At 37.7% G+C, this 27,466-nt stretch overlaps 4 protein-coding genes and 1 long non-coding RNA gene across 9 annotated transcripts; 2 read left to right on the top strand and 3 right to left on the bottom strand.

Annotated features, from left to right (window-relative positions):
• Positions 1 to 1,068: 1,068 nt before the first annotated feature.
• On the bottom strand, positions 1,069 to 5,168 carry LOC119992472 (putative methylesterase 11, chloroplastic). Its single transcript, XM_038839170.1, has 5 exons — positions 4,627 to 5,168; positions 3,664 to 3,900; positions 2,870 to 3,013; positions 2,242 to 2,373; positions 1,069 to 1,620 (listed from the first exon to the last, which is right to left on the bottom strand). The coding sequence occupies exons 1-5, from the start codon at positions 5,134 to 5,136 to the stop codon at positions 1,342 to 1,344; spliced, it is 1,302 nt and encodes a 433-aa protein (XP_038695098.1). The 5' UTR covers positions 5,137 to 5,168; the 3' UTR covers positions 1,069 to 1,341.
• A 3,942-nt stretch (positions 5,169 to 9,110) lies between these two features.
• LOC119993009 (ubiquitin-like domain-containing CTD phosphatase 1) lies at positions 9,111 to 12,906 on the top strand. 4 transcript variants are annotated; one of them, XM_038839886.1, is made up of 8 exons: positions 9,257 to 9,423; positions 10,396 to 10,854; positions 10,961 to 11,042; positions 11,196 to 11,262; positions 11,978 to 12,163; positions 12,255 to 12,318; positions 12,403 to 12,575; positions 12,654 to 12,906. In XM_038839886.1, the coding sequence occupies exons 2-7, from the start codon at positions 10,530 to 10,532 to the stop codon at positions 12,573 to 12,575; spliced, it is 897 nt and encodes a 298-aa protein (XP_038695814.1). In that variant the 5' UTR covers positions 9,257 to 9,423; positions 10,396 to 10,529; the 3' UTR covers positions 12,654 to 12,906. The 4 variants fall into 4 exon arrangements, with proteins under 4 accessions (XP_038695812.1, XP_038695814.1, XP_038695811.1 ...); XM_038839884.1 differs by lacking the exon at positions 9,257 to 9,423 and adding an exon at positions 9,111 to 9,239 and having other exon boundaries at positions 12,403 to 12,906; XM_038839883.1 differs by having other exon boundaries at positions 9,258 to 9,423; positions 12,403 to 12,906.
• A 3,615-nt stretch (positions 12,907 to 16,521) lies between these two features.
• LOC119992896 lies at positions 16,522 to 17,991 on the bottom strand. Its single transcript, XR_005466434.1, has 2 exons — positions 17,816 to 17,991; positions 16,522 to 17,321 (listed from the first exon to the last, which is right to left on the bottom strand). It is a non-coding gene; the product is annotated as an uncharacterized LOC119992896 (long non-coding RNA).
• LOC119992894 (protein LONGIFOLIA 1-like) lies at positions 17,283 to 21,626 on the top strand. 2 transcript variants are annotated; one of them, XM_038839715.1, is made up of 5 exons: positions 17,283 to 17,462; positions 17,853 to 17,905; positions 17,998 to 19,962; positions 20,068 to 20,215; positions 20,638 to 21,626. In XM_038839715.1, exons 1-5 carry the CDS (start codon positions 17,318 to 17,320, stop codon positions 21,438 to 21,440), a joined length of 3,114 nt encoding a protein of 1,037 aa, XP_038695643.1. In that variant the 5' UTR covers positions 17,283 to 17,317; the 3' UTR covers positions 21,441 to 21,626. The 2 variants fall into 2 exon arrangements, with proteins under 2 accessions (XP_038695643.1, XP_038695642.1); XM_038839714.1 differs by having other exon boundaries at positions 17,998 to 20,215.
• Positions 21,627 to 23,144: 1,518 nt separating this feature from the next.
• Positions 23,145 to 25,350, bottom strand: LOC119992895 (transcription initiation factor TFIID subunit 8). Its single transcript, XM_038839716.1, has 2 exons — positions 25,094 to 25,350; positions 23,145 to 24,682 (listed from the first exon to the last, which is right to left on the bottom strand). Exon 2 carries the CDS (start codon positions 24,561 to 24,563, stop codon positions 23,415 to 23,417), a length of 1,149 nt encoding a protein of 382 aa, XP_038695644.1. The 5' UTR covers positions 24,564 to 24,682; positions 25,094 to 25,350; the 3' UTR covers positions 23,145 to 23,414.
• Between the last annotated feature and the right edge of the window lie 2,116 nt (positions 25,351 to 27,466).

Genomic DNA, 27,466 nt, shown 5'->3' with positions numbered 1-27,466 from the left:
AGCTGGCTGTTGCTGTTTGGTACATAGAGTTGTTGTCAAATGAGCTGTCAAGTAAAGTAATGGGACTCACGTGTTTCTTTTTTCTTTTTCTTTTTCTTTTAAATTATTTTTAGGCTTTTTAAAAAAAAAAAAAAAAATTACTTGTGTTTTGTCCTCACAAATCCACAAAATGAATAACAATAATCTTGGATTGAACTTCAAAGAAAACTAATGTGTTATTACTTATTTTAATGTTGAGCTTATATTATTAAGCATATTTACTATATCCCACATCGGTGGCCAATACCCAATCGAGTGGCATATAAGCAAAAGTTCAATCTCTCTCATATGATCAATACGTTTTCTATGCCTAAGAATCAATGACGATGACCCAAGAAGAACAAAGTCATGCGGGTCTTTGGCCTAAAGCGGACAATATTGATTTGTAGTGTTTAAAGTTTTAATTAGATTTTCTCTACATATCCACTTGTTGGGTTTGACATAACTTAACCTACTAGTGCGGGGAGTACTATTAAGACTTTATCTCATATTGAATTGGCAAAACTCAATCGAGTGGTATATAAACAAATGTATAGTCCCTATCCCACACCAACGTGCTTTCTTGACCTAAGAACCAATGACGACAACTCAAGAAAAACAAAGTTGTGCAAGTCTTTAGCCCAGAACGGACAATATCAGTTTGTAGTGTGTGCATTGAAATTTTCTGACAAACTCTAACCTAACGAGCCCAATGGTTTTAGGAGTATCTATGATTGAATTCATTAGCTTTGAAACACATGTAACGCAAGGGAAAAGAAAAGAAAGAAAAAAAGAAGAAGCCTAGATTGTAGAACTGGGTTGTTCATTTCAAAAGGGCCTCTTCATCTGCATTGTGTGCCTTGTAGACAAAGGCATTGTAATCCTTATCTAACAGCTGCTGCATATTCAGTCCTACCATTAGTTTGCAGATGAAGTTTTCACTTTAGTTTTCTACCTTTGAGAATCGCTTTCAATCATTGGTAAGGGTAGAGTTCAGAGTTTTCTGCGGTAAGAACAACATGCATGCATAACAATGCATAGAAAAATAACTGAGCAGTCAACAACATTTCCTTCAATATATCTTCAAATTCTGAACTTTTACTATCAGTCAACAGAATTCACATTCTGATATAAAATGTTATGTACTGAGTTAAGAATTATTGACCATTTTTGGTGTTATGAACATGTTACAAGATGACTAATGATCCTTTCTTCTAATAGAACTGCAGAGATTAATGCGAGTCACATTTGCTTAAGAAAGCATATAGCCGCGAAGAAGATCCAACGGGACATTTTGGAAATTCTCTCTGTTAAGACAATACTTCAGGTTGAGGGGATCTTCGATATCTCTACCAGTAGCTTGTGTAGCGCTTGAGGCTTCGAGAAGAACGGGGAGTGATCTGCACCTTTTAAACGGAATACTTGATTCGGGGGGTTTGTGTTGATCATGCTCTCCTGTGATGTGATGGGTATGGCATTATCTTCTGGAGTTTCTATGTAATACCGACTCACAGATCCATATTTTGCGTCGGATAAAGAGAGCTTCTCCAAAACTGGAACAAAGGGAATTGGCCGCATAGACACAGACGCCAATGCTACATCCTGGACCAGGACAACCAAAACCATGAACGATGAGGAAAAGGGAAATATAGAAATGGAGGGGGGAAAAAAACAGATTGGCTGTCTATGGTTCAACAATAAACAGCTGAATTAATTATAAGCAGTATGGAAGATAATCAATTTATCAATTATCAAGAGTATAATTATTGATGTCTATAATAACTTAACAATCCATCATAGTACATAGAGCAGACTGCACACAATTATGCCGTAGTCCATTTAAAATCTACTTGTAGGGCTTGATGATCCAGAACTAGATATTCCTTATTGTAATTGTTGACGGCGTTTTTTACCAGTCATCTACGAACAGCTTCTCAATATGGGGATGGCATTTGAACACAAATGCCATCACACACACATATATATGTGGAAGGAACTGTGTTTTTGTGCAGATACGTGTGTGCCATTCATGCAAGCATATTATTACCCTGCACATTATTCATGCAGTGTCCTTGAGTTCGTATGCAGGTGTATGTCCAGATAAGAAGAAGATATTCAAAACCAAAGTACTGCTTTTTTTAAGGAACAAATGATCTGAGATGCAAATTCATAAAATATATATACACACTTACAGTCAATTAATAATCAAGATTTCGAATATACCTTAGCAGGGCTCTGGTTGAATAACAAATCCTTCAACATTGACTTGTCTAAATCAATAGCAGTTGGTGGTTGATTGTTCCCATTTCCGTACAAAAATATCTGAGCCTGGCGCATAAGATCGTTCGAACCTGCCTGCAAACAGAATTAAGCATTATCACTAGTCGGTGCTTACCGAATTTGCCTGACAAAGATTGAAATAACGTTCATCTACTTGCATACATGGCCCACTGAGGGATCACACTCACAACTCAGACCTGAGGCCAGATCTAGTTCAAAGCACCTGCCCCTTGAATAATCACCAGTAAACAGAACAGTCATTGCTGTAAATTGAATGGAAAAGAATAGCTAGATGCATTCTTTCAAAACACATGAGCCAGGTATGAAGAATGGCGGATACAGCTTACTAAACGTCTTACTTATTTTGTAAATATGATAGCCTAAATTGGAATGCGCAAGCTCAATCGTATATTCTTTCCATGACCAGGAAAGTTTTGTCGACCAACACACACATGAAAAAGACCCTAGATCTGGGATAGCATGAAACTGGTATATAAACTATCAAAATTTAAAAATAGTTCTATCAGATATACAATGCGAAAAATTTGAGTAATTAACAATGAAGGCAAACCTGCTGGGAGAAAATATCAAGAGTACTTTGCCCATTTGCCAACATTGCTGCAGCAACATATACAGCCTTGGAAATCTTGGAGGGAAACAACTCCATCGCGAATGACATACATGCTCCTCCAAAGTCATGCCCCACCAAAATCACCTGCAATTATTTGGGGGGAAATAACAGAGAAGTTTAAAAAGATAAATTGTTCTATTGGTTATGTATTCTTTCAGATCCAAATAGCACATGGCATAAGCCAAGAGGCGATGGGAATAAACAGTATGTATCATGTCACCAAAGCCTCATAGAATTGACATCCATGCTTTTTCTAGTAAATATAACAAATACGTTGGTATCTTGCTTAGACCCACATACACTAATGGAAATCAAAAGTGGACAAGTTTCTTTAATAGAAGCAAGAGTATGGCTCTTCGCCCTCATCTCTAATGGCACACCTTTTTTCTTTCTTGAGAAGCAAATAACACAACAATTATGGCGAATAAGACCATAACAACATAGAGGTAGTCACTGATCACCCCAGCACGCAGATCTGCCTGCGCTAGGTCAATTTAAGGTCAAATGCCCTGGAGCATGCCACCTATTTAAGTATATCTTCCAAGTAGCTGTAAAAAGGTTCCACAAACTTAACAGGATAGCATCATTTTACTGAAACCCATGAATTCTTAAGAGATCTCTAGATAAGAACTATGTTACTTGCATTGTAAAACAGTTCTTAAACTGAGGTGCAAACTGAAAAGAGCATAAATATATACAAAACAGAGAGAAACAATAAAAATAGAGAAACAAACCTTCTCCCCATCAGAAAGCTTTTCAAGAAAATCAGTAAGAGGCTTCACATATTGAGCAAGACTGGTTATGCCATTGGTATCAAATGAATGGATCCCAGAACCTGTTAAGTCTACGGCCGTAACTTTATAACCAACTTCTTCCAGAAGTGATATAGTTTTATACCAGGACCAAGCCCCAAAGCCTCCTCCATGAATAAGGACGAAATGACTCCTCTCAAGATCATCAAGCTTTATATCCTGTCAATTAGCAAATAGTTGGGAACAAAGAGGAATATAAAAACAAGAGTAATAATAATAATTATTATGCAAATTAACTGATAAAGTTGGATCAGTTAATGATAAATTGATCATGATTATTCAAATTAACTACCAAAGCCTAAGAGAGTATCAAATTATAGTCATGCAGTCTTTCCCAATTAGTTACACATTGTAACAGACAAGCAAACATCTTTCTACAATTCTATAGATTCAATTTCAATATGCAACAATCCCTCAGCATGAGCCTAAACTCCCTACCGAAATAAGTATTGAAAACATTGCTTAAACTGATATCAGCCTTTACTGCTCTTGAATGTGACTATTCATTTTCCACATTATCAAATTTCAGTTCCAATGATAGGCAATAGCTTTGCTATCATCATCCAAATCAACACTGCAACACAAATTAACATCAAAATTGTGGAATTCTCCATTACCATAACTTTTTTAACTTCATCAACTATAACCAAAACCCGCAAACACTAACTTCTCATCTTCTGACAAACACTTGTAGAGCCGCCAGTTCACAGGACACAAAGCCATAAACAAGCATCTCTCCCCTTCCATAATTGCCCTTCAACAACCCCTCACAAAACCCAATCCCAGAAACGCAAACCCCACATAAGGCCCCGCACCCAATCACAAACTCAGCAAAATAAAAACTAAAACTTGATCCGGGAAAAAAAAAAGCCCACGAACCCAAACCTGGTTAACGAGCTGGTGAGGCTGCAAAAGAGGGTCTGTGAGCGACCGTGCCCTGGAACTCGAGCTCCGCGGCAACTGGGTCTTCTTGGACCCAGAATTCGGGTACCGCAGCGAAGCAGAGCGATTGAACGGCACGTTCCCATTCTGCTGGTGCTGCCTGAAGAGGATCGCAGCCGCCAGAGCCTGCTCCTGAATTAACGCGTCCTCTTTGCGTGTGGACCTGATCCGAGTCCATCTGTTATTGCTAACGTTCGATAAGGGAGGTGGGTTCTGCTGACGCGTCACTGGTCTTCTCTTCTTCACTGTTGCGGATGCGAAGCAGTTCCCCATTGTTGATTCATGCAGAGCGAGAAAAATAAAATACAAAGCGAGAAACTTTCCCCTATATGAATGGTATATGCCCGTATATGCGATATTTTTTTCGTTATAGATTATAACGAATGGAGAGAAAACAGAGGAAGCGAGATTCAGGTGAAGATTTTTAGGATGACGGCTGGGAGGGTCAGGCATTTATAAGGGGAAGCCATTGTTATTGAGTGTGACAAATGATGTGCTTGTGCTTTGTTTGGTGGTTGTTGCTTTTGACCTTTCAATTGTGCAATTCAAAGGTTGACCCTTCGGATGATAAATTATTTATCCTATTTAATGTTTTTTTTAACCTTCTCTAATGAAGTAAAATCAGTATTTTAAATACCGGTTCGTGCCGGCCGGTCGAATCGGTATATCAATACTGATGACCTCTTCGGTTGGCTCATTTTTATACCGCCTATTTTATCAGCTCGGCATGGTCAAAACTGAACAAATACCGGTATAACCGATGGAATATCGGTTATTATACCGGATGTCCGGCATTTTTATATTTCTAATTGTATTTTAAAGAAAAAGGAGAAGAAGAATGGTATAAAGTATAAACTATGAAGAGAACAATTATCTAGGGTATCTTTTTGTAGGGCACCCTAGGGCTTTTTTGATTAGATAGATATGATGTCATTTCATATTTAAAATCAGTAGAATAATGAAAGTTCCATCTCTCTTCCCCTGGGAATATTGTATGAGTTTGGCACTGTGTTGTAATTGTGTTCAGTTGCAACACACCTCACAGCACCACAATTTTTTGTGACACGCCAAACAGCTTTTGCATTCTAACTCACCTCACAGCACCACAGCTTTTTACCTCACAGCACCTCACCACACCTCACCACACTCCCAAACACTTACAATATATGTTGACTTGTCCTACGTAATCAAATTAGGTCAATTATTGTATTTTAGATTAATGTACAAGGTAAACCTTGAGTGATTTTATATTAATATTATTAGTTATCTAATATAAGTGTAATTTTGATACGTCAAATGCACCTCACAGTACTGCACCGCACCACAGTTTTAAAAGTTATGCGCCAAACAGCTTTTTGCGTTTCAACTCACCTCACAGCACCACAGTTTTATAACTCGCAGCACCACACCACACCTCACAGCATTCCCAAACAAGCCCAATTAATTTAGCCACAAATAAAATATGGTCAATCAAATTATTTTTTTCATATGAACACCAAGAGCAGTCCTAGTAGTGTTATTATCCCTATCTTGATGTGTTCAAATGCTATAGGAAATTATTTTTAGTATTATTAGCCCAACAGATTCTCCATATTAATTCTGTAATGAAAAGAGAATACTGAAAAATATAAAAAGCAGGAGTTAAAATATTAAATATTAATTGTTTAAAATATAAAAAAGAGGAGATAATGTTAAATATTAATTGTTTAAAATATAAATAAGAGGAGATTGTTAAATATTAATTGTTTAACATGCAGAGAATGGATTTAAAGAATGAGTTGGGGAAGGAAAATGAGGATAGGGACAGTGCTGCAACAGAAAAAAAAAAGTCTCAATTTTCCACACATATAAAATGACCCTATGAGTTTTTGACAACACAACTTAGAATTTGAATATATGCATATATAATTATGTAAAAAAAAATTAATAATAATCAAGAGGCTTTGTTTTTGTCAAACGTTAGAATTTTCATTCAGGAGACACATTGGTAGTTACTGGTTAGCCGTAAGGAATTCATGATGATAATAGCATTTTAGAGTTGATTTTAGTCATGGAGTGGACTAATAACTACTATCATGGGAATGAAGACTCAAAGTCCACACCTTTTCGGACTATTAGTTTGTAGTTAATCATAAATGATAACGATTCCGGTAGTCGGTATCTTAGTTATCCCAACTGTTATGAGTTTGATGCGCAGAATCCAAGTGAATTCATGAGCTCACAGATGAAATTTTATGCGTACAACTCAGTAGCTATGATAAATGAGATACCAACTACTGCTGATATCCTATCATTATTGGTGGTTAATTTGCACAAAATAAAAGTTGTGATGCCTTGTAGACATATAATTGTGGTCACATTCTATGAATTTCTTGTTTAATAGTAGCATTGAAAATTATTCATAGATGACACCTATTGATGGTGAAATGGATGGCCTTTTTGTTGACAAAACATTTATAAAAGCACTTGTTCTATCTTCGGCTGGCAGAAATTAAGGATACAGCAAGAAGTACTGGTAGCAACTGGCCAACTGCTGTGAGAGAAGCCATTAATGAAATATATGTGTCGCTCTTAACATGTGTTAAGGTACCATGAAAGTAGCTTATCACGTGTAATGCACATGACAAGCAAGAACTTTGGCTTCTTTTTTTTTGGGGCTAAAGATAAGGCTCGATAAAAGTATTTGTTTGTGGTGGTTGGTATAGCTATAGATAAGTTAAATATTTGTTTGGTTTTTAGTTTATTATATATAGTCTCCACTATTGGGACATTCCTATATAAGCCTAAGAAATATGTTAAAGGCTTATATCACACATCGATTAGATGTAAGTCATTGATATGGTTAATAAGTACTAAAGATCAGATTCCTCTCAACGAAGAGGTTCTTTTAAGGATAAAACCGTGCGGGCCTTAAGTTCAGAGCGGACAATACCTCTTCAAGTTGTTTGTGTTGGATTTATGCGGTGATCTCACGAATATCCAATTTATAACATAATCGTATTGGAGGACTCGATCCTAAAAGACATCTACACGTGTCCACTTATCACTTGTTGGGTCTCGCATAAACGATTTCATAAGTGTAAGGGAGTATTAAGACTTGTATCCTAGATCGATTAGAAGTACCTATGTAAGCCATCGATGTGATTTATAAGTAAAGATTATATCGCTCTCAACAAAGAGAGCGCTTTTAAGGGCCTTAGGCCCAGAGCGGAAAATACTTTTTCAAGTTGTGTGGGTTAGATTTATATGGTACTCTCGCGAGTATCCGATTTATAATAAAAACAAATTAGGGTTTTAATTGCTTGACTTTCGGCTCTTGAAGCAAGCTTGGGGGGCGGTGGAAAGTAGTGCTTACAAGCTTCAATTGTACAAGAGTTAGGACCAGTATTTAGGGTTGCATGTGGTCTCCTCTCAGCTCTCACATTACCAATAAGGGCATATATAATATAATACAGAGTGGAGAATCGTAGAAAAGAGCATGCATGTGTCTTGTGTAATCATTGGACACATGATAATGAACATATATGATTCTTAAGCAAAGTATTTACATTATATATATATATATAGCATTATTAGCACGCTTGGCAATACAAGAGAGGACATGTATTTGACCTAAATTAGACACAATTTGTGCTCCAGAAGGCTGGACCACTGCCTTTTGATGCCAAATCCAGTCGTCATGATCAAAGATGATGGTTCCAAGAAGTGGACTACCACTAGAATTGGTCATAATAACGTGAAAAGAAAGAAGAATCCAGCACTAAAAATCATCTAAAGCTACCAAAAGAGATTGTTCAGAGCCTCCTTTAGCTAGGCAAATGGCTTTACTCTTTTTTTTTACCGAGAATAAATCGGTAGGTGCGTCTTTTGGACTACTCAAACTCGGATTTGGTTAGGTACGTGTAAACTCTGCCCACATGTTAGTTGGGCCGAAGTTTAGCACAAACCCTTGATATAGTGGCATCAATTTATAATCGAAGTCCCAACTTCATACGAGATTCTTTATGCCTTAAGTTCGAAGAGATAACTAGTTAGACTATTGTCAAGTGGTTGGTATTATATAAATGGCCATATCTTACAGAAATTGTTGTGGACAGGTATGTTTACTTTCAAATCATAACAGACGAGCAACGTTGACACTCCTAAATAAATGGGCCCTTAGCGTTTGAGCCCAAAAATAAGGTCCAACCCTACTTGGGCCGTTCTGATACCCATAGCCAATTGGGCTGGGCTTAAATATTAGTCCAAAAATGGCCACCGCGGCCCGCCCAACCCACACGACACGACACGAAAGGCGGTAAGGCACAATCGGCAGCCCAGGTTCTTTTTTTTTTTAATAAATAAATATTATTATTTGGACAAAAAAGTTGTTTATACTTTTATTACAAATAAATATAGCGTGCGAAAACAGTTGGACAAACAAACGACCCCAATGTACAAGCAGCCCGACCGACTTTGACCAGTGAGAGAGAGAGAGATCCCCTGTAACGAGACCCAAAACTGATAAAGAAGCCTACGGGTCAAAGCCAGTCTACCAATATTTTCTCTCTTACCAGGTAAACTTCAAAGTCGTTTCTTTCGAATACCCAGAGACGTTTTATTTTGCTGTTGTTTATAATTCATCGGATTCACTCTTTCTTTTGCATTCTTATCAATCAATCTTTATCTGTTCTGATACCCTTGTTTGTTTCCTGAGAAAAACAAGGACAAGAGTCTGACTCTTCGGTGTCAGTATTTGGGGTATTTTCTTGTCAGTGATTTTGACGTTTTCTATAGCTGTATATATCTACGTGTTTGTATATTTTTGTATCTGGTATATACGTACGTTTTAATAGCTGTATATATCTCAATGTGTTTGTATATTTATGTATCTATCTGGTATATATGTATGTCTAGGGATATGGGGCATTTGGTTTATGCTAACTAAAAGAGTAATTGGTAAGGTTAAGGTTTGAAAGTTTCCGATTTTGTTGTTTTTTTTTCCCAATCTGTATCTACTGTTCATGAATCTCATAAGTTTAAAGGGAAAAAAAAGTTATTCAATTTGGATGCTCCGTTTATATTTTACCGTAGAATTTGGTGTGATTTTATCTGTTCTTCAGTTCAGTTATGGTGTTCTTTTAAATTGCAGATATATATTGTATGGTGATTCATTTGGCATTCAGGTTTACAACCTCTTTAGGGTTTTTATTTTATAGTAATGGCTTGCATATTTTTTTTCATGAATGTGAAAAATACATTACTTCATGAATATTCCAACGACATGGAATTGGCCAAACTTCTGATACTGTTTGAAATACTGTTTACACGAGTCCATATGGGAATTAATTGAGAATCCAATGCATGAATTCTTCATTCTTATCATTTCCATCCATGTCTTATTTGATTTTCTCTTCCTTTTTTAGTATCTTCTACTTCTTATTTTTGTCAAATTGATGCATGACCACATTAATATCATACATTGTTTGTGGCAAAACCATCTAAGCCGACTTTCCCTCGTCTTTTCTTCAGTTAGTTCAAATTTTCAATATTTCTTTAACGTTCAAGGATTGCCCGCTATATTTTTTCATTTTCTAAGAAGCGTAATGACAATTCGTATTGCATCTTACCATATCGGCAGATATTTTTCCTTTGAACGGCTATTTTCTATATTGTCGATTTTTTCCTTTGTCTGATGGCTTATCTTCAGTGTTATATGGTCCATATTTGCAGGAAACGACGGAAAATAGGGAGGAATGAAAAGGAGAACTAAGTGAAGTGAAATGGGGAAAAGCACATGAAAATACTCAGGATTATGAGATTTTTCTAGGTCGTGAACTTCGTAGCATTCATTTGTAAGAGTTCTTATGACAGGCATGGAGAGAGACAATAATCCTCCAGAAGTAAGTGTGGAGGTGATGGAATATGGTTCCCTTCGTGATGATAGGATTTCAGACAAAAGAGATGATGAAGTTCTTTCAACTGATGAGGGTAAAATTCAAGATGCTTCTCTTACCGTTTTGAACGGGAAGGAAGTAGTTTTGGACCCTCTACGTTTCTTGTCTTTAAGAACACCTATGAGTAACTTGAGGAAAAAACTTCTTGTCTTTGATCTAAACGGGCTGCTTGTGGATATAGTTTCACCTCGTCCAAAGGATTGTAAGCCAGACGTAAACATTGGAAGACAAGCCAGTACGAAAACATTTTTGGGATACTACTTTACTCCTACAAACTATTGCATTATCTCTGCTTAACTTCTTCGTATCTGATTTACTTGTTTTTTGCATTTTTGTTTCAGTGTTTATTAGACCATTTTGTCTCGATTTTCTGAGTTTCTGCTTTGAGCGATTCGATCTGGCTGTTTGGTCCTCAAGAAAAAAGTAAGCACCATGCTTTGTTTACTATCTCATTAACTTTCTTTGGTTTCACGTAGTGTAGTCATTTATTATATCTGCCCTGAATTGTAAGACTATTCTTTAATGCTTTAGTTTTTTATATGATCATTTACAACAAGCTGTATCATATTCTGTCAGACAAAATTTGGATCGAGCAATTGATTATTTGTTCGGAGATATGAAGCAGAAGATACTATTTATCTGGGTAAGCAGTTTAATTTTATTTTTATCCCCTGTATTACAAACTTCCATCTTTGACATTTGCTGCACGATCTGTATCTATGAAGTAGCCAGTAGGTAATCTAGCTTCTGATTGTGTCTACTAATATTTTGTTTCATGTCTTGAATTCTTCTAATGTGTTTGACAGTATTTTTTTTTCTTTTCCATTTTCAAGTTTTGTACCTTTCTTGTCCATCTGTTTCTGCCACGCCAATCAAGAATTATACTTTTCGCGGGATGTGTGTTGTGATTGGTGCATGGTTAGGTCATTGTCTTCCAATCCTTGTTATGATACATTACGTGATCGGCCTTATATCCTCAAGTTACAACCATGTGCCTAGGTTATGGTTCACTGATGGTTTTGATCATTTTCGAGTCACTTTTTTATGTGTGACTTATGAATTCTGCACAGGAAGTGCTCATGAGTACAATATCGACTTTTTGTATGAAATAGAATATAATGCTAACAAATCATGAATTTACAGTGTCTCCATTACTCCTTGTTCTTGTAGGTTCTTTGATAAATTTGGCATATGTTGACTAGAATCTTTCATAGATTGATATTGCATCTCAGATAATTTTTCGAGATGCATTACACTGCAGCACGACATGTTTCAACACTAGAAAATAAGCATAAGCCGTTGGTTTTAAAAGTAATTTCGTGTATTATATTGCGTACATTTACCTGATGTTTTTCCAGGATGTATCACACTGCACTGCAACAAATGCCAGAACTCTTGAAAACAGGCACAAACACTTGGTGTTTAAGGAACTGAGGATGATTTGGGAAAAACTTCACCCAGGTCTTCTGTGGGAGAACGGAGTTTATAACGAATCGAACACTCTGTTGTTGGATGATTCTCCTTACAAAGCTTTGCTGAATCCAGTAAGTTCAAAACTCATCCTCCTTTTTTAGTAACTTGTAAATTCTTTTAACTTAATGATCTTGGAATCGTAACTTTTTTTATGTTATATAGCCACATACAGCAATCTTCCCATTTTCGTTCAAGTATCAGGATCAGAATGATGATAAGTCATTAGGTAAGATGCTTTTTGATAATATCTGCTACAGTTCTGATTTTGATAACCAAATTTATTGCTGTCAATTAATACAATTCATTGCAGGTCCTGGAGGTGATCTTAGAGTTTATCTGGAAGAGCTAGCAACAGCTGAAAATATTCAAAAGTTTGTGGAGCAACACCCATTTGGTCAAAAACCAATCAGTGAAGAAAGTGAAAATTGGGACTTCTACCACCAGTTTATAAATGAATCGTCATCTTCGTCAACCGCAAACTAGGTTTCTATATCTGCACATTGGCACTGATCAGGTATTTTGCTGACAGAATAATGAACTACAGCTTCTTCTTTTGTGTAGGTTAGTGGGGAATAGAGGAAGGGTAAACACACACAAACACACATGGGAACTAATGAACGACAGCTTAATCGCTGTTTTTGGGAAATAAATTATTGCAACAGGAATTCAAAATGTTGAAAGTTTTCTTCGAAGGTTTGTCCTTTCTTGTTGAAATGTTGGTATAGGATGGATTATTGGAGCCATACATATTGTATGACTCCTTACTGTGAACATTCCTTTTGATTTAGAGAATAAAGGGGATTGTTATTGTTTATTTTTGTGATTTCCTATGCTCCTTGATCCTGTCACGATTGCGCCCGGCTGCAATTGAAGGTGGGAAAAACTTGAATTAGCAATGCTTGCTGCATAACATTATCATGCTTACCGTGTTCTCCGAGTCTATTATGTTCAAGTGCGACTGTGATAATCGTTGCTTAGTCGTTCCGCGTTTAAGTTGGTTGCATTACTGCTTAATATAGTCACATTGACATGAACAACTTCAGCTGTCTTTAGTGTTAGCAGAACTAGCGGCTATGTAGTTGTGCAGAATTTGTTGTTGCAGCTACTGTCAAAAAATCTTCTATTGGTACTTGGTGTACAATTTTCTGCTTGGGCCAGCAGGATAGAGAGCATTGAACTTCCATTGTCTATAACCCTTTGGGCCTAATAGTTGGACATTAAGGAACTTGAGGCCCACAATGCTAGGCCATCCCATTATGCTTGTCCTCCTGAATAACGGAATGGAACCACCCAGCTCAGTGGAGGATACTTGAGTGGACATAAACCTCGAGCCACCAAGACAGTTTGTATCACGCTGCAGGTAAAAATAGAGCTCCTAATCCCTCTCTCCGAAAGTGGGCCGAAAGCCCACAAGACCAGAAAACCTTAGAGAAATACTCTCAGTTAGTTAGAACACCTATCCCTAGTGGTATGCATCGGTTTTAAGCCTAAAAATATAACCAACTCACCAATTTTTTTTTACTTGTTTTTCTTAGTTCTTAGGTACATGCACTGTAAGTTTGGAACAATAATGCCAACTACCCATTCTCTGACAAAGTTTCTGACAGCATCCACGGTTCTAAGTGACTTTAGCATGCCTGCCAATACCATGTTCTCTCCTCATCATTTTTCTTCTCTGCAACTGAGATTTTGCATCGACTCTAAACCACCCATCATCATATAAGGCCCATTTGCCCATACCATACCTATCTCAAAAATCTTTCTACATTCTTTCCTACCCATCAAAATACTTTTTAAGAAAAAAAAGAAGGGAAAACATTGAAATCATGAATATATTTACCATTTTGTGTGGAAATGGTGTCTCAAGGTACAAATTATCACTACAAGGACATCTAACAACCCTATCCCCTTATGCCCACCAACAAACCGTTTGATGAAGCAAGAAAAATAAGGTAAACTAGTGAGGGGCCCATTGACCTAACCTTGGATCTCCATTAGTGTTCCACAAAGATGTATGAATGAGGTATATGCATGCATATACACCTTTTTAATGACCAAGATCAACCCCCCATGCATGTGAGACTGATTTGATCAAGATTCTTAAATGATCTGGCAGTCCAATTCTATGATTATTATTTATATATTGGTGTGATATGTAAGCATGCAGATTATTTGGGTGTTAATAATGGGATTCTTACACCCCAAGCTTAGATCTGCAAGAGATTCCAAAGGCACCTCTCATGTTAACAAAAGGGATAAGATGGAATCTTTACTTTATGTGTGTGTATATATTATATGCCACAATATTTTAATATAAAGTTTCTGACATGGCATAACCCTTGTTTAATGGTCACACAATCATGGGTCCTTTAATGAAAAACCCTTAGATTAATATGCAAAGGGATAGCACTCGGTTTGAGTAGATGAGATCACAAATCTCTACAATGTCAAATTTGGTGATGTTGGTGAGCTGTCGAGTGACAATGGAGCTAAGTCTTTCATACCACATCCCCGAAGGGAAGTTATGAAGTGCAGAATATAATAGGTCAAGCTTTCTAACTAGTAATAAGTGCTTTTCCTGGATTCAAATTAGTATAGACTGGTGTTCAGTTTAGAAAGACAAAGTCGTGCGGACTGACCCCAAATAGACAAAGCATTACTATGCAAGGGTGTAACAAAAGCAATTCCCCCTAAACTTTAGATTATTAGGTCTAATCAATCTTTCATTGAATGGGAAAGTTTGAGAATGAATTCTTCAACCTCGCTTGGAACTCTCCTAAGTTCAAATATATGATTTATAATTATAAGTGGTGTTGGGGGAGATCATGTGCCATTGCCAATAATTGAAACCCAACTTAGGGAAAAAAAAAACAAAAACAAAACATAGGAATTAAAGGTGCTTAGTTGGTCCTAGAGACCAAGGGCATCCCTAGCTCATGTGCTGCCTTCACTTTATGCATGTGCTTTTGTATCATTCTTAACTTTTTTTCTCATATCCTCTCCATTTCCACTATCACTATCCATCAACTTCCCTTAATTATTGTACTTAAATTATCTATTAGTTTTGTGTGGTAGCAAAGATTAATTGCAATTGCATTTATAGGACATTTTGGACACATAGTGCCTTACAAAACAATGTCAATTTGAAACATTCAAGTGGTCCAACCATGCATATATATATATATATATATGGGCACCATTGTCTAACGTAAGAGAGAAAGACTTAACATTAGTAGTTTAGCATACATATGACATATTTATGGACTAGACAAGCTTGTTTGATACACCAATTTCATTCTCATTTTTTGTTCAAATAAAATTATCATTACATATGTGTTGGGAACACCTTACTTTCCCATCCTAGATAAGTTGACAAGGATTAATGGGTACCACATCCACGCAACAAGTTAAACTATAATCACACGTCGTCTAACATCGAATGACTTATAAACAAAGCTCAAACCCTCTCACATTAACAATGTGTTTTCTCAACCTAAGTTACCTACCATTGACAACTGCCTGAGCAGAACGAAACTTTGCGAGCCCGATGTATCCCAAAGAGAACAATATTATTAATATGTTTAGATTGAGAATTTCATGATTTGAATTTTCTTGTGAATAAATACAATCACGCGAGACGAACACCACCAATACATACATAACATACATGCGTATACATATACATATAACCTAAGAATCTAAGAAAAATAGGCCGTACAAGCATATTGTACTGTAGTAACTGTACTACTGTTTTTTTTTTCTTCCGAAAATAACCGTACTACTTTTAGCCATATTAAAATGAATTGAATGGGGCGTTTTTGGAATCAGACCAAACTGTAGTGGCGCCATAGCACAAACCTTTTTTCATTATTATTTAGGGAAAGAATTTGTGATTCAACAAAAACCTGCAAAAAGCACTATTCTTGATGATATATATATATATACATTCAAATTTAGCTGTCATTGCTGTTCCATCAATATTACTTAAAACACACTCAAATCTAACCTTGACACTACATAATACTAATACAAGAACTTGATAGGGCTACTGATCACGTGCTCTGCCTTCTACATTCATGACAGCACGTGGTCTGCTCAATTATGATGTGAATAATCAATCAGATCATAATGTAATTGAAAAACCAAAAAAATCAAATCAAATTAAATAAAACCAAGAAGAAGAAGATGAAGATATATATATATATATATTTATTATTATTGATCCAGGATAGAACAGAGCATTAAAGTCATCCACTGATCTTCCTTCCTACATCTCCAGTACGAGGCGAAAAAATAGCTGTAAATACCCTGTCTCATGACAGGGTTTTATGAGCTAAGCAAAAACCACTTTTGCAGCGAGAATATGTACAAATATACTTATACATATATGTGCAATTGTTATATGGTTAAGATCAACACCCAATCTCTAACATCGAAAACATAAAAAAAAAAAAAAAATCAAAAAATGATATTTCTTTGTTTTGTGAGGTCAAAGATACAGGGATGGTGACAGAATAAATACAGGGGAGAACAGTTGGAACTTGGATGAGAGGGCTTTTAGACAACAAACCAGGCTTTACAGTACACAAATCCAATTTGTTAATTACATATATTTATATTTTCTGACAAACTCCACATGCTCAATGGGTGGAGAGCTCCAGACTCACAGACCCACCCACCCACCCACATTATCTTGTCCAAATGCAAGTCTGAGACAAGTCACCCACCACCCACATCCGACCCACACATTCACATCATCTCTCCCCCCTTCCTTTTTGGCCCTTTGTTTATTATTGTAATTCCTCCTCTCTCTCTCTTCTCTCTTACGTGAATACTAATAATATAAAAAAAAAAAAAAGGGTGTTGCCACTATTTCTCATTCTATAGGCAGAGCAGGGCTTCCCCATATATGTTCCTCCTCACACATGATCTCCTGGTTCTAGCTAGCTGCCTTTCTTATACACAACTTAAAGACAAAAGCATACCTTTGTTCTTTGAGGAAACCCAGAAAAAACATATCTTCTTGGGTCTACACAACACCCCTCTCCTTACCTCCAACTGCTTTGTCTGCCTTGTTTTGTGAAACCCAGCTGTTCATCTTCTTCTGCTGTTTCAAAGATCTCTCTGAATGAACAAAGATCAAAGTATCAAACAAGGCACATTTTTTCAGTTCTCTCTTCCAGAAAGATTTAAGTTCTCACACTGAAGCAGAAGATTTGGTGAAGATGTCTGCGAAGTTCATGTACACTGAAAACAAAGACTTACAGAAGCAGATAGGATGCATGAATGGATTCCTTCAGCTATTTGACCGCCACCATTTTCTCAGTGGCCGACGAATTGTCGGCCAAAACCACAAGAGGCTTCCACCAGGTACTTCGTTCTTTATCACTTTTATGCGCCCTACATTAATAATTTGTGGGGCTGCATTTTCATTAATTTCAGTGCAGTCTATCTTGCTTTTTCAAATGTTAGTTATCATAGGCCTTCTTTGCATTAACTTATGATTCGCCTGCTTCAGCAACTACCATAGACAATGAAAGCGAATCGTCTTTTGCTTACATGCCTGTAATTATGCCATTATCTGTTACCTGATTAGCATGCAAAAATTTCTTAGTTTTGGTGAAGTGTGTACTGATTTTGGCACAACATTTTAACTAAGATTCCGATGACATATTTCTGCATAGTGTAATATGAATCACACGTTTGACCATGGAAAAACGTACCTTAGATGTCCCATGGCTAACATTTAGGTTTCTGTAGGTGAAAATGGCGACCATTATAAAGAGCCCGGCAATGCATCAGGAAAAGCTGCAGTAAGACTCAAACTTTATCATTGTTAATAGACCCTCTAGATTCAGTGGCATTCAGGAAAGCCTTTCAAAGCTAATATGTCTAACAATTGCAGGGAAGAAATCAGAAGAAAGCCATGAATGCGAACCAAAGAAACTCTGCTGAGTCGCCAAGAACCTCCATCTCTACATCTTCCTGTTCATCAAGTTATTCATCGCTAGACTACACCAAAACATCTCACCCAGAACAATCTTCTTTCAAAGAAACAAATCCCCCTAAAACCCCCACTTGGGATTCACCAATGTACCAACAAAATGCTTCTTCAAAGTTAAAGCCACAGTTGATTGATTTCCGAGATGTTGTCAAGGACTCCATTTATAGAGACACCCATGGATTGTCAGTTAGAGCTTCAAACAAAATGGAAAGTGGAGGCCATACCTTGAAATACATAGATTCCCCAAGACCTATGCAGACACAGGGATCTGTAACTCGTGCTTCTAGCCTCAACGAGTCATTTCAAGTTCTAGCCAAGCTTCGACAATCACCATGGAATTCCAATGAAGGAAAGGATGGCTCACTCAATTTCGCTCCTCGATTCTCTTACGAAGGAAGGGAATCACACGATACGTTTAAATCAACCATTAAGCTCAAAGAGCTTCCACGGCTATCCCTGGATAGTAGAGAAAGCTCCATGAGGCGTTCCAGCAACACCACAAAGTCGACTCATCTTCTGCATGATCTACAGAGGGTGAATGATTACTCTGCAGTCTTAAACCAGCAGCACGAGCCAGGAAGTTCCAAACGACCATCTAGTGTTGTGGCCAAGCTAATGGGATTAGAAGCTTTACCAAATTCCATGGTGACCAATGGGAATCAGGAAGTAGGGACCAGGCGAATAGAGGATGATCCCTTTTCAAGATCATCAAGAAGAATTGATGAGACCAACAAACAAAGAATATCTGGATCCCCCAGAAATTCTCACAGGGAAGCTGTCTCCCCCAGCTTTAGAAATGCTGAATCAAGCAAGAAACACCCTGCAAGCTCAAAGTTTCCAATTGAACCAGCACCATGGAGGCAGCCAGATGGAAGCAGAGATTATCAGACATCAGCTTTGAAGAGTCGTGACTCGCCAAGTAAATCCCCAAGCTCGCCTTCTGTATATGGTGAAATGGAGAAAAGGTTGGCAGACCTTGAGTTCAAGAAGTCTGGAAAGGATCTTAGAGCTCTTAAACAAATACTTGAAGCAATGCAGAAGAGTAAAGAAATGCTAGAATCCAGGAAAGAAGCTCAGGCTCCAAACTTTGAATCTCAAACTAGTAATAACAACAGTCCTGATGAGAGCTCAACAGGAAATCCAAGAGACCAGAGGAGCAGCAGCCTGAATTACACCACAATCAGAGGGACAAGTCCACCAAAGAGCTTCAAATCCTCAATTGTTATTATGCAACCGGCAAAACAAGTTGAGAAAGCCAGTAATCCCGCTACTCCAGTAACTCCCAAAAATAGTTCAGCAAATCTTTGCAAGCTCCGGACAGGAGACTCTGGGGATAGCAGAAAGGAATCAGCTGAGATGCGAGCAGCTGGCGACCGAACTCCAAGAACCAATCTCAAGGACCCTTCCATTCGATCCCTATGTCCCATGGACAAGAACAGTGGTGCCAAAACGATAAGAAAGGAGGTCCATCCCGTAACTAGCGTACACACAGTTTCAAGCAAGATGACAAGAACCGCAAGCCTGAGAATGCAACAGAAGAAGCTTGAGTGGGAAAAGCAATCTCATGCCATCACTCCATTATCAGACTTGAACAAGAGCAGAAGGCAGCCCAATAGACAACTGCTAGAATCAGGCTCCCAGAACAGGAAACGCAGACCAAGATCCCCAAATTTGCAGCAAAGCGAGAGTGAAATGAGGGAGACCAGTAGCTGTGCTAGAGACCTGAGGCAGCAAAGTGACCCAAATTCATTTCAATCTGAGAGCAACAATAGCTTTGCCTCGCAAGCTGAAACAGAAGTCTCAAGTACTGATGTATCTGACAAGATAAATAGTCCCATGCTTCAGAAGATCAGCCAGAGAGAAGAGGTATGTGTTTTGCAAATTATCCATCCCTGTGAAGGTAACTTCCTTCAATTGAAACAAGTAGTTACTTTGATTATTTTCTTAACATTTTTCAAGTATATCATTCAGGGTCCAGGAACAAAATCAGTAGAACACAGTTTAATAGTTGAACGCGTGGCTGCTTCCTCAGAACAACCAAGTCCCGTCTCCGTTCTAGACGCAACATTCTATGATGATATGCCATCTCCAATTAAGAAGATATCAAATGCTTTTAAAGGTAAGGACCATGCATATTTTAGATGCAAAATCAGTGTCATACACAAACCAACAGTCAAGATCCAAGCTACTGCATAGCAACTTTCAAATACATTACTAGTTGATTAATAGTTCCTCTTGCCTGAAAATAGTCAGTTTTCACCATCAACTGACTTAACTAGTTTAATCCCAGTAACAAAAAAAATAGAAACGGGAAAACAAAATATGTAAGGATTTAGTCAACAAAATACGAACTATTTGCAGTTCATTTTCAGGCACTTTAGCTCAAAACTAGTAAATTACAATATTTAAACTAAAATTAATATCCTTAGAGGAAAAGTTAAAAGAGAATGTTCTAGGGAGAAAGCAAGAGTTCTTACCGCTATCATTACTGCAGCCAGCATTTATTTTTGTATAATTATCTAACGGAAGATCCTGACCCAGATGATGAGGCTCTAAATTCTGAGGAAGTAGAGTGGAGTCCAATACATGTAGGTCACTCATCCAGCAGCAGAATATCCAGTCTCAACAATGAGTTCGATCATCAAAAGGCAGAAAACTTGAAGCACTTGATTCAAAACTTCAAACTGACATCAAGTGATGAGGAACCCAGCATTGATGAAACAGCATCCCTCTACAACATCACGCATCCAGACCACATGTACATTTTGGAAATATTGTCAGCATCACGTCTCCTTGACCATCCTGGATCTGCCCTTACAACTATGCAGCTCCACCAATCAGGCCATCTAATTAATCCCAACTTGTTCCGTGCCTTGGAACGCAGAATAACAAGAATTTTCCATTCACCTCCTAATGCCAAAGTACAAAGAAAACTTGTATTTGATGTTGTCAATGAAACACTAGTGAACAAGTTGATACTGGAAAATTCGTCAAAGCAGTGGCTTTCACCTTATAAGCTGGGAAACAAAAGACATCAAGGCCAGCAGCTTCTGGTAGAGTTGTGTTTAGAGGTAGATAGGCAGAATGCTAACTCATCGAGCTGCTACTTAGATGATGAGGACGACAGCTTGAGAAACATCTTATGGGCAGATTTGATGCATCAATCAGAAAATTGGATAGCCTGCCATGGTGAACTTTCAGAGCTAGTGCTGGATGTTGAGCGGTTAATCTTCAAGGATTTAATAAGTGAGGTTGTCAATGGCGAAGTACTAAGTCGACAAGGGCGGCCAGCTGGGCGTTGCATTCTGGGCGGCCAGCTGGGCAGCTCTTTTAGTGCTCTTTGATGGTATAATTTTTATGTGTGTTTTACTTTAGGGAAATAACTTATGATCGAAAGTTAAACTCTATCCCCTCATATGTAGCTCTCTACTAGACGCTATGCTTATACTAACACTACAATCAATGTACATAGAAATAAATAGAATGATGTATCATTCCATGTACTTTATATTAGTTAAGCATCCAAGCAATCACCAAGTCAGCTCATTCTCTCCTTATTAAACACCCTTAATGCAGGAAGAGAGGAAGGCAGAAACCCTAACACACGTCAATCTTTGACTTCATGGTCACACACAAAATCAGTCCTTTCACTCGGATTTACACAAGGCAGATACACAAACATTGCCTTACATATCCATGAACTGTGCGACACTTTTCACATCAGATATGATTCAAAGTGGGGTAAACATGCAAATAATTAAACTAAACTATCACATCAAAACAGAGCTGCTTGATAAAGCCATAGTGGTGTTTCATATTACATCACCTTTGTAGAACCAAATCCAAAAGAAACTACCTCGCCAAGGTTACAATTGCCAATAACACAATACGCTCAAAAATCTTGGCTTAATATGAAATTCTTGTTCTGATAGTATCTAGAGAAGACATCCAAATCAATCTGCTTGCGATTAGAATCAATAATCCGTCAAAAAAAATTGTTAGGGATCCTTCTATAACTACTGATTATAACAATAGTTACAATACACATGAAAATCTTAACTTGACACTAAAATTCAAGTGAAAATTCACATTGTTAAAGTATCTCAAGAAAACAAACCCAAATCATCCGTGTATGACGTTAGAATCAAGTCAATCAATAATCTGTCACACAAATCCAATGGTATTTGTCCCGCTAAAGAATTTCGTAACATATTCAACATATTCTCAGCTGCATAGTTCCAGATGCCTAAAAAGACAAATCTAGAGAAAATACAAGTAGACGAAGATACATGCAAAATCAAATAAGACAGATATACATACAGGAGAAAAAAAATCATCCGTACATCATATTTGACAACACAATTATACAGATTCTCAAGTTTATGAGCTGTACATCAAAAAAATAACTAAAGAGTGAAGAAGCTATAACAGGACATAAATTTCCGAAGTTACCAAATAACATAATAGATTCTGAAATCTAACAGTAAGAATTCAGTGTTTATATGTGTGCACCCTGCATGAGTCGGCGTGAATTATCTATCATTAGATACCATGGTCAATTTCTAGCTTCTACAGCTGGTAATAGAAGAGTGACAATAGAACATGAGAAAGTTCAATACAGAAGCCAAATGTCAACAAAAAGTAGCCCCGTAAATTATGGTACAAATGCAGTTAGTTTATTAAACTTAGCAAAACAGGTTCGTGTTCCAATTCAAAACAGGCAAAATCACTGAATCTGGAACCTATAAACCTTTATACTATAAAATCCATTTCTAATAATGTTATAAACAACTGTTTTTTCACGCTTATAGCTTTCAGCTTTCCATTCTAGAGAAACACGAACTATCTTCATCAATATATATTTCTTTAATAACCTTTTCCTTAGGTGAGCTTTTCATTCTCAGCTTCTACTTTTAAGCGAGCTTAGTATTAACATCTCAACGACTCTCTTCTTTATCAAATAAATGCTAATTCATTCTGTACCAAAGCTCAGTTACAAAGAGCATACTGACATATGGATTGCAAATTTCAGAATGAGACAAGGAGTGTAATCTTTACGGGCAAATTCAGTCTAAATCATAAAAGGAAACAAAACTTTAACTAAAAAGAAGCTAACAGTTGTATAACTGCTATCAACATGGACATACATCACATACCTCAGGAACTGTAAGGTGGGAACATTTCCCTCTTGCAATTTGAAGTGTCAAGTCTATAGAGCCAATATGCAGACAAATTTATGCCCTGACTATTCCAATGACCTTGGACCAGCTTCTGCAGCCAGTTTCCTACGGAAGTATACAAATCCTAATCAAATAAAACTAATCTACAACTGAATCTTTTCCTTCGGAAATTTCCATGGATTCCTTCAGAATTTTCTCAGCCCTCCTCTTCTTCTCATCATTCTTGTTCTCCTTTCTAGACCATGGGGCATTATCATCTGGATTTGTTTTCTGCTGGATCAAATCCAACCCTGTCGCTACTGACTTTCTCCCAACTTTAATTTTGAATTGCACTGCTGGCCTCTGGTTTAAAATAAGCTTTTCTGGCATTGCCTCAGTATCAGATAACCTGCTCTTCATCGCTTCAATAGCTGGAGCAAATGTCTCCGGCACTGAAACATGGTTATCCACATGGTGGTTTTCTGCTACATTATATTTAACATGTGCTTTATTTGATAGCTGAGCTGGAGGAATGACATCAGAAACTTTCCTCTCCTCGTGCTGCAAAGGCTCAGCAAGAAATGGATTATTTTCTGCCACTTGTTTGATCCTAGAGCCATTAACAGGGTGGTCATCAGAGGAAGGTCCTTCTGCCCCATTGCTAGCAAACTGACGCTGCAAATTGAATGAAGCTCGCTCAACCTTTTTAGGATGCCCTGCAGGTTCAACCTTCTCCACATAAGGATCAGTTGCCCCTTCATTTGCTGTGGGTATCTGAAGGTAAGTCTGAGGGTCAGGGAATGCAGGAAGCCAAGCTGGGATGTGAGCCTCCGGCGGCTCCTCTTGAATTTGCAAAAAACTAGGGGTTGGCTTTTGCTCTTTAATAATGGGGAACCGCGGGATAGAATATGCGAAAGGGACGTCCTCGGCATCACCAACATACTGAACAATCTCCCGAACTACGCCTGAACTTGCAAGGCAATGATTAATATCTGAAGCACCAGCAAACCCTTGTACCAAACCCGAGTCTTCCAACCCTCGAATAACATCAAAAACATTACCTTCCGTTCTACCAGCTAAATTTGCATAGGAATGGGCAGTCTTTCCGATATCGTATATGTACCGAGTTGCAACATCAGATAGAGTTTCAAGAGCAGACTGTTGAAAAGCCTGAAAACCACAACTCTCGCATACTTGAGCTACAGCAATCTTTGCAAGAGCTTGGGCAAATTCATCACCGCCGCTTGATTTTCTCTTAGCATGCGGTTGTTTATGAAATCTTTGACTCTCCCCACCTCCATCGCTCATATTCAATACCTCATATTACTTCAACCAACTGATCTTAGCCGAGAGCACCATTCTCTTCAGAGACCCTCGAAATTTTCATTTTTCAACCATGGATTATCATTCTTTCAGCACCATTTTTCCTGAAGGCGGACAAATGTAGAAGAACCACAGAAGAAAATCAAATCGACCGACTGAGAAGCAACCAAGACTATAATTTCTATACTTTTTGATAAACTGTAATGCAGCTAAAAAACAAAAAGAAATAAGCTCAATTCAGCTGGCACTTATACAATCTCGCTTTCTTCTTTTCACTCTTTCCGAGTCATCAACCATTGATTTAAAATTCGTAGCAAGTTTCAAAAATCTCATTGCGCAAGCAAAAACACCGCCCCCTAAAACAATAACCTTAAAGTTTAAATCCAATAATATCACAAGAAAAAAAAGAAGAAATCCCGAGCGAACCCTAGATTGGAGCAATTTGAATGCACAACACCACTCAACAAACAAATTGAAGAGGAGTACCCAAAAAAAAGAGAGTTGCAAGTTCTCACCAGTAAATTCTAGGGCTTCGAGAGCATTTACGAGCCCAACTCCAAGTGTAAAGATCGATCCGCAAATCAAACCCTCAACGGAAGACGAGTAGAAGCGAAGTCTTTATCTAATCGAACTGGTTTGGAAATAATTTAGGGTAGGGTTTAGTTAGGGTTCTAAGATCAATTAAACCCTAGATAAACCTCGCGATCTAGAGAGAGAGTGAAAATCAAACGATGAAGACAGAGAGACGGGGGGGAAGGAGACGAAGAACGAAGGCTGTTTAGCCTGTTACTTATAGACAAAACAAGGATTATTTAAGAGGAGCAACTGATAGATTCACTCGTGAGTTGATAAGAACGTGTGAAACTATCTCTAGCGACTGACGCGTGTACCCCGCTAATATTATTTGACACTTATTTATTTATTTATTTATGACAATTTTGAATGTTTACTCAATAACAATAAAAGGGATGGTTACATCCGAGCCACTAATTAAAGAGTAAAAATATGTTTATCACTCTAGTATTAGAGTTCGAATCCCCATTCTCCATAAAAAAATATATAATCGGGTTTACAAGTTTAATTATATATTTTAAATAAATTGACTAAGATAAAAAAATTCCTAATTTTTATTTCCTTTATCATATAACAATGACATAGGGTGCTTATATTCGTAATTAGTATTTCTTTATTTATACACTTTCATGGTGAGAAAAATAAAATAAGTCTTGAATTAGATCTAACCTTTGACCTAATTGATTGAGGGAACATTTGGTTTCAATTTAGTTTCCTTAGTGGTGGAATTAATACCCAATTATTGGGAGATTATGTATGGATGAAGGTTAACCTTCGTCACAAAAGGAAACGGAGAGCGAATATAAATATTGAGGTAAGCCCAATAACAAAATAAACATAGTAGTCCGTAACTAACAATTCAACGAGCCCAAAGAGCCTCAGTCGAGATAGGGCCCAAGTAAGCCCAAGTTAGGAGTGGATTCATAGTGGATAGGGGTGTTCATGGGCCGAGTATGGGCTGGGAAATCTATAAACTTTTATGCTGAATTTTGTTTCAAATTTCAACTAGATTAATGGGAAAATCATGGGCCGGTACCAGTTTAGAAACTTATGGACAAATAAGTTCAGCCCAAAACAGCTTATCCCTCTAAGGTCCACTTCTTGCTTAAGTACAATTTTACCCTTGATTTTACTCCAAAACCACGAAAGGGCAAGTTTTCAGCCCAAACTCATTTTAATGCCAGGCTTCAGTTGGTTCCCCTCCAAACTCTGCAATACTTATGCTCGACCCCAACAATAACGCACAGAGCAGGTGCCTTGCAACAAGAGCAAATATGTCCAAACAATAAACTCAAAAACAAAAACGTCTGTGTTCCCCTTTCGCATTCCCCATTACTTGCCTATAAAAAGAAAACTCAGCTCCAATGAACTAGTCATACTTTCTGTCCTTGAGAACCAATCATTTTCTACCTATCCACCAATGACTTTGAAAGGGTCGTGTGGGTACTGATCATTGACAAAAGGCCCATCTCAAGTTCTCAACTACTGGACAACAATAATGACCTCATCAGGCACAAAATTATAGTAGTATATAAAGCAGCAACAGTATCAGAAGTGCCATCTATCTTGAGTCAATCTGGCTTAGAAAAAGAACTTACATGGCACAAGAATTGTACTTCACGTCCACTGGAACCTCGGCAGCAAAGACATGCACCATCCTTCAATTGGTCGGTCAATGTTACTGTTTCAAAACAGTAACATTGGTCGGTCAGTATTATTATTTGGAAAAAATTTCAGATCCGATCAATTTTGGTGGTTGTTCGTCATACCACCATCACAGTTGGACTCCCCTTACTGATACACACAATGCCCAACCAGGTACGGCCCAAAACGGCCACCGGATATGACCGTTTTAAAACAGTAACATTGGTTAATGTTACTATTTCAAAACAGTAATATTGGTCAGCCAGTGTCATTATTTGGAAAAAACTTCAGATTCGGTAGATTTCGGTGGCGGTTCGTCATACCACCACTACCATTGGACTCCCCTCACTGAGACCCACAATACTCAGCCAGTTGCCGCCCAAAAATGGCCACCGGATATGACCGTTTTAAAACAGTAACATTGGTCATGTTACTATTTCAAAACAGTAACATTGGTCGCCCAGTGTTACAAATGTTACTATTTCAAAACAGTAACATTGGTCGGCCAGTGTTATAATTTGGAAAAAAAACTTCAAATCCGATCGATTTAGACGACAATTTGCAATACCATCATCACCATTAGACTCCCCTCATAGAGACGCATAATGCCCAGTCATATTTGGACCAAAACGACAGCCATAAAAATATATGAGAGAGAGAGAGAAAGACGT

This window comes from Tripterygium wilfordii, chromosome 23 (assembly GCF_013401445.1).
Source record: "Tripterygium wilfordii isolate XIE 37 chromosome 23, ASM1340144v1, whole genome shotgun sequence".
Classification (NCBI taxonomy): Eukaryota; Viridiplantae; Streptophyta; class Magnoliopsida; order Celastrales; family Celastraceae; genus Tripterygium; species Tripterygium wilfordii.
This window is presented reverse-complemented; position numbering and strand designations above follow the sequence as displayed.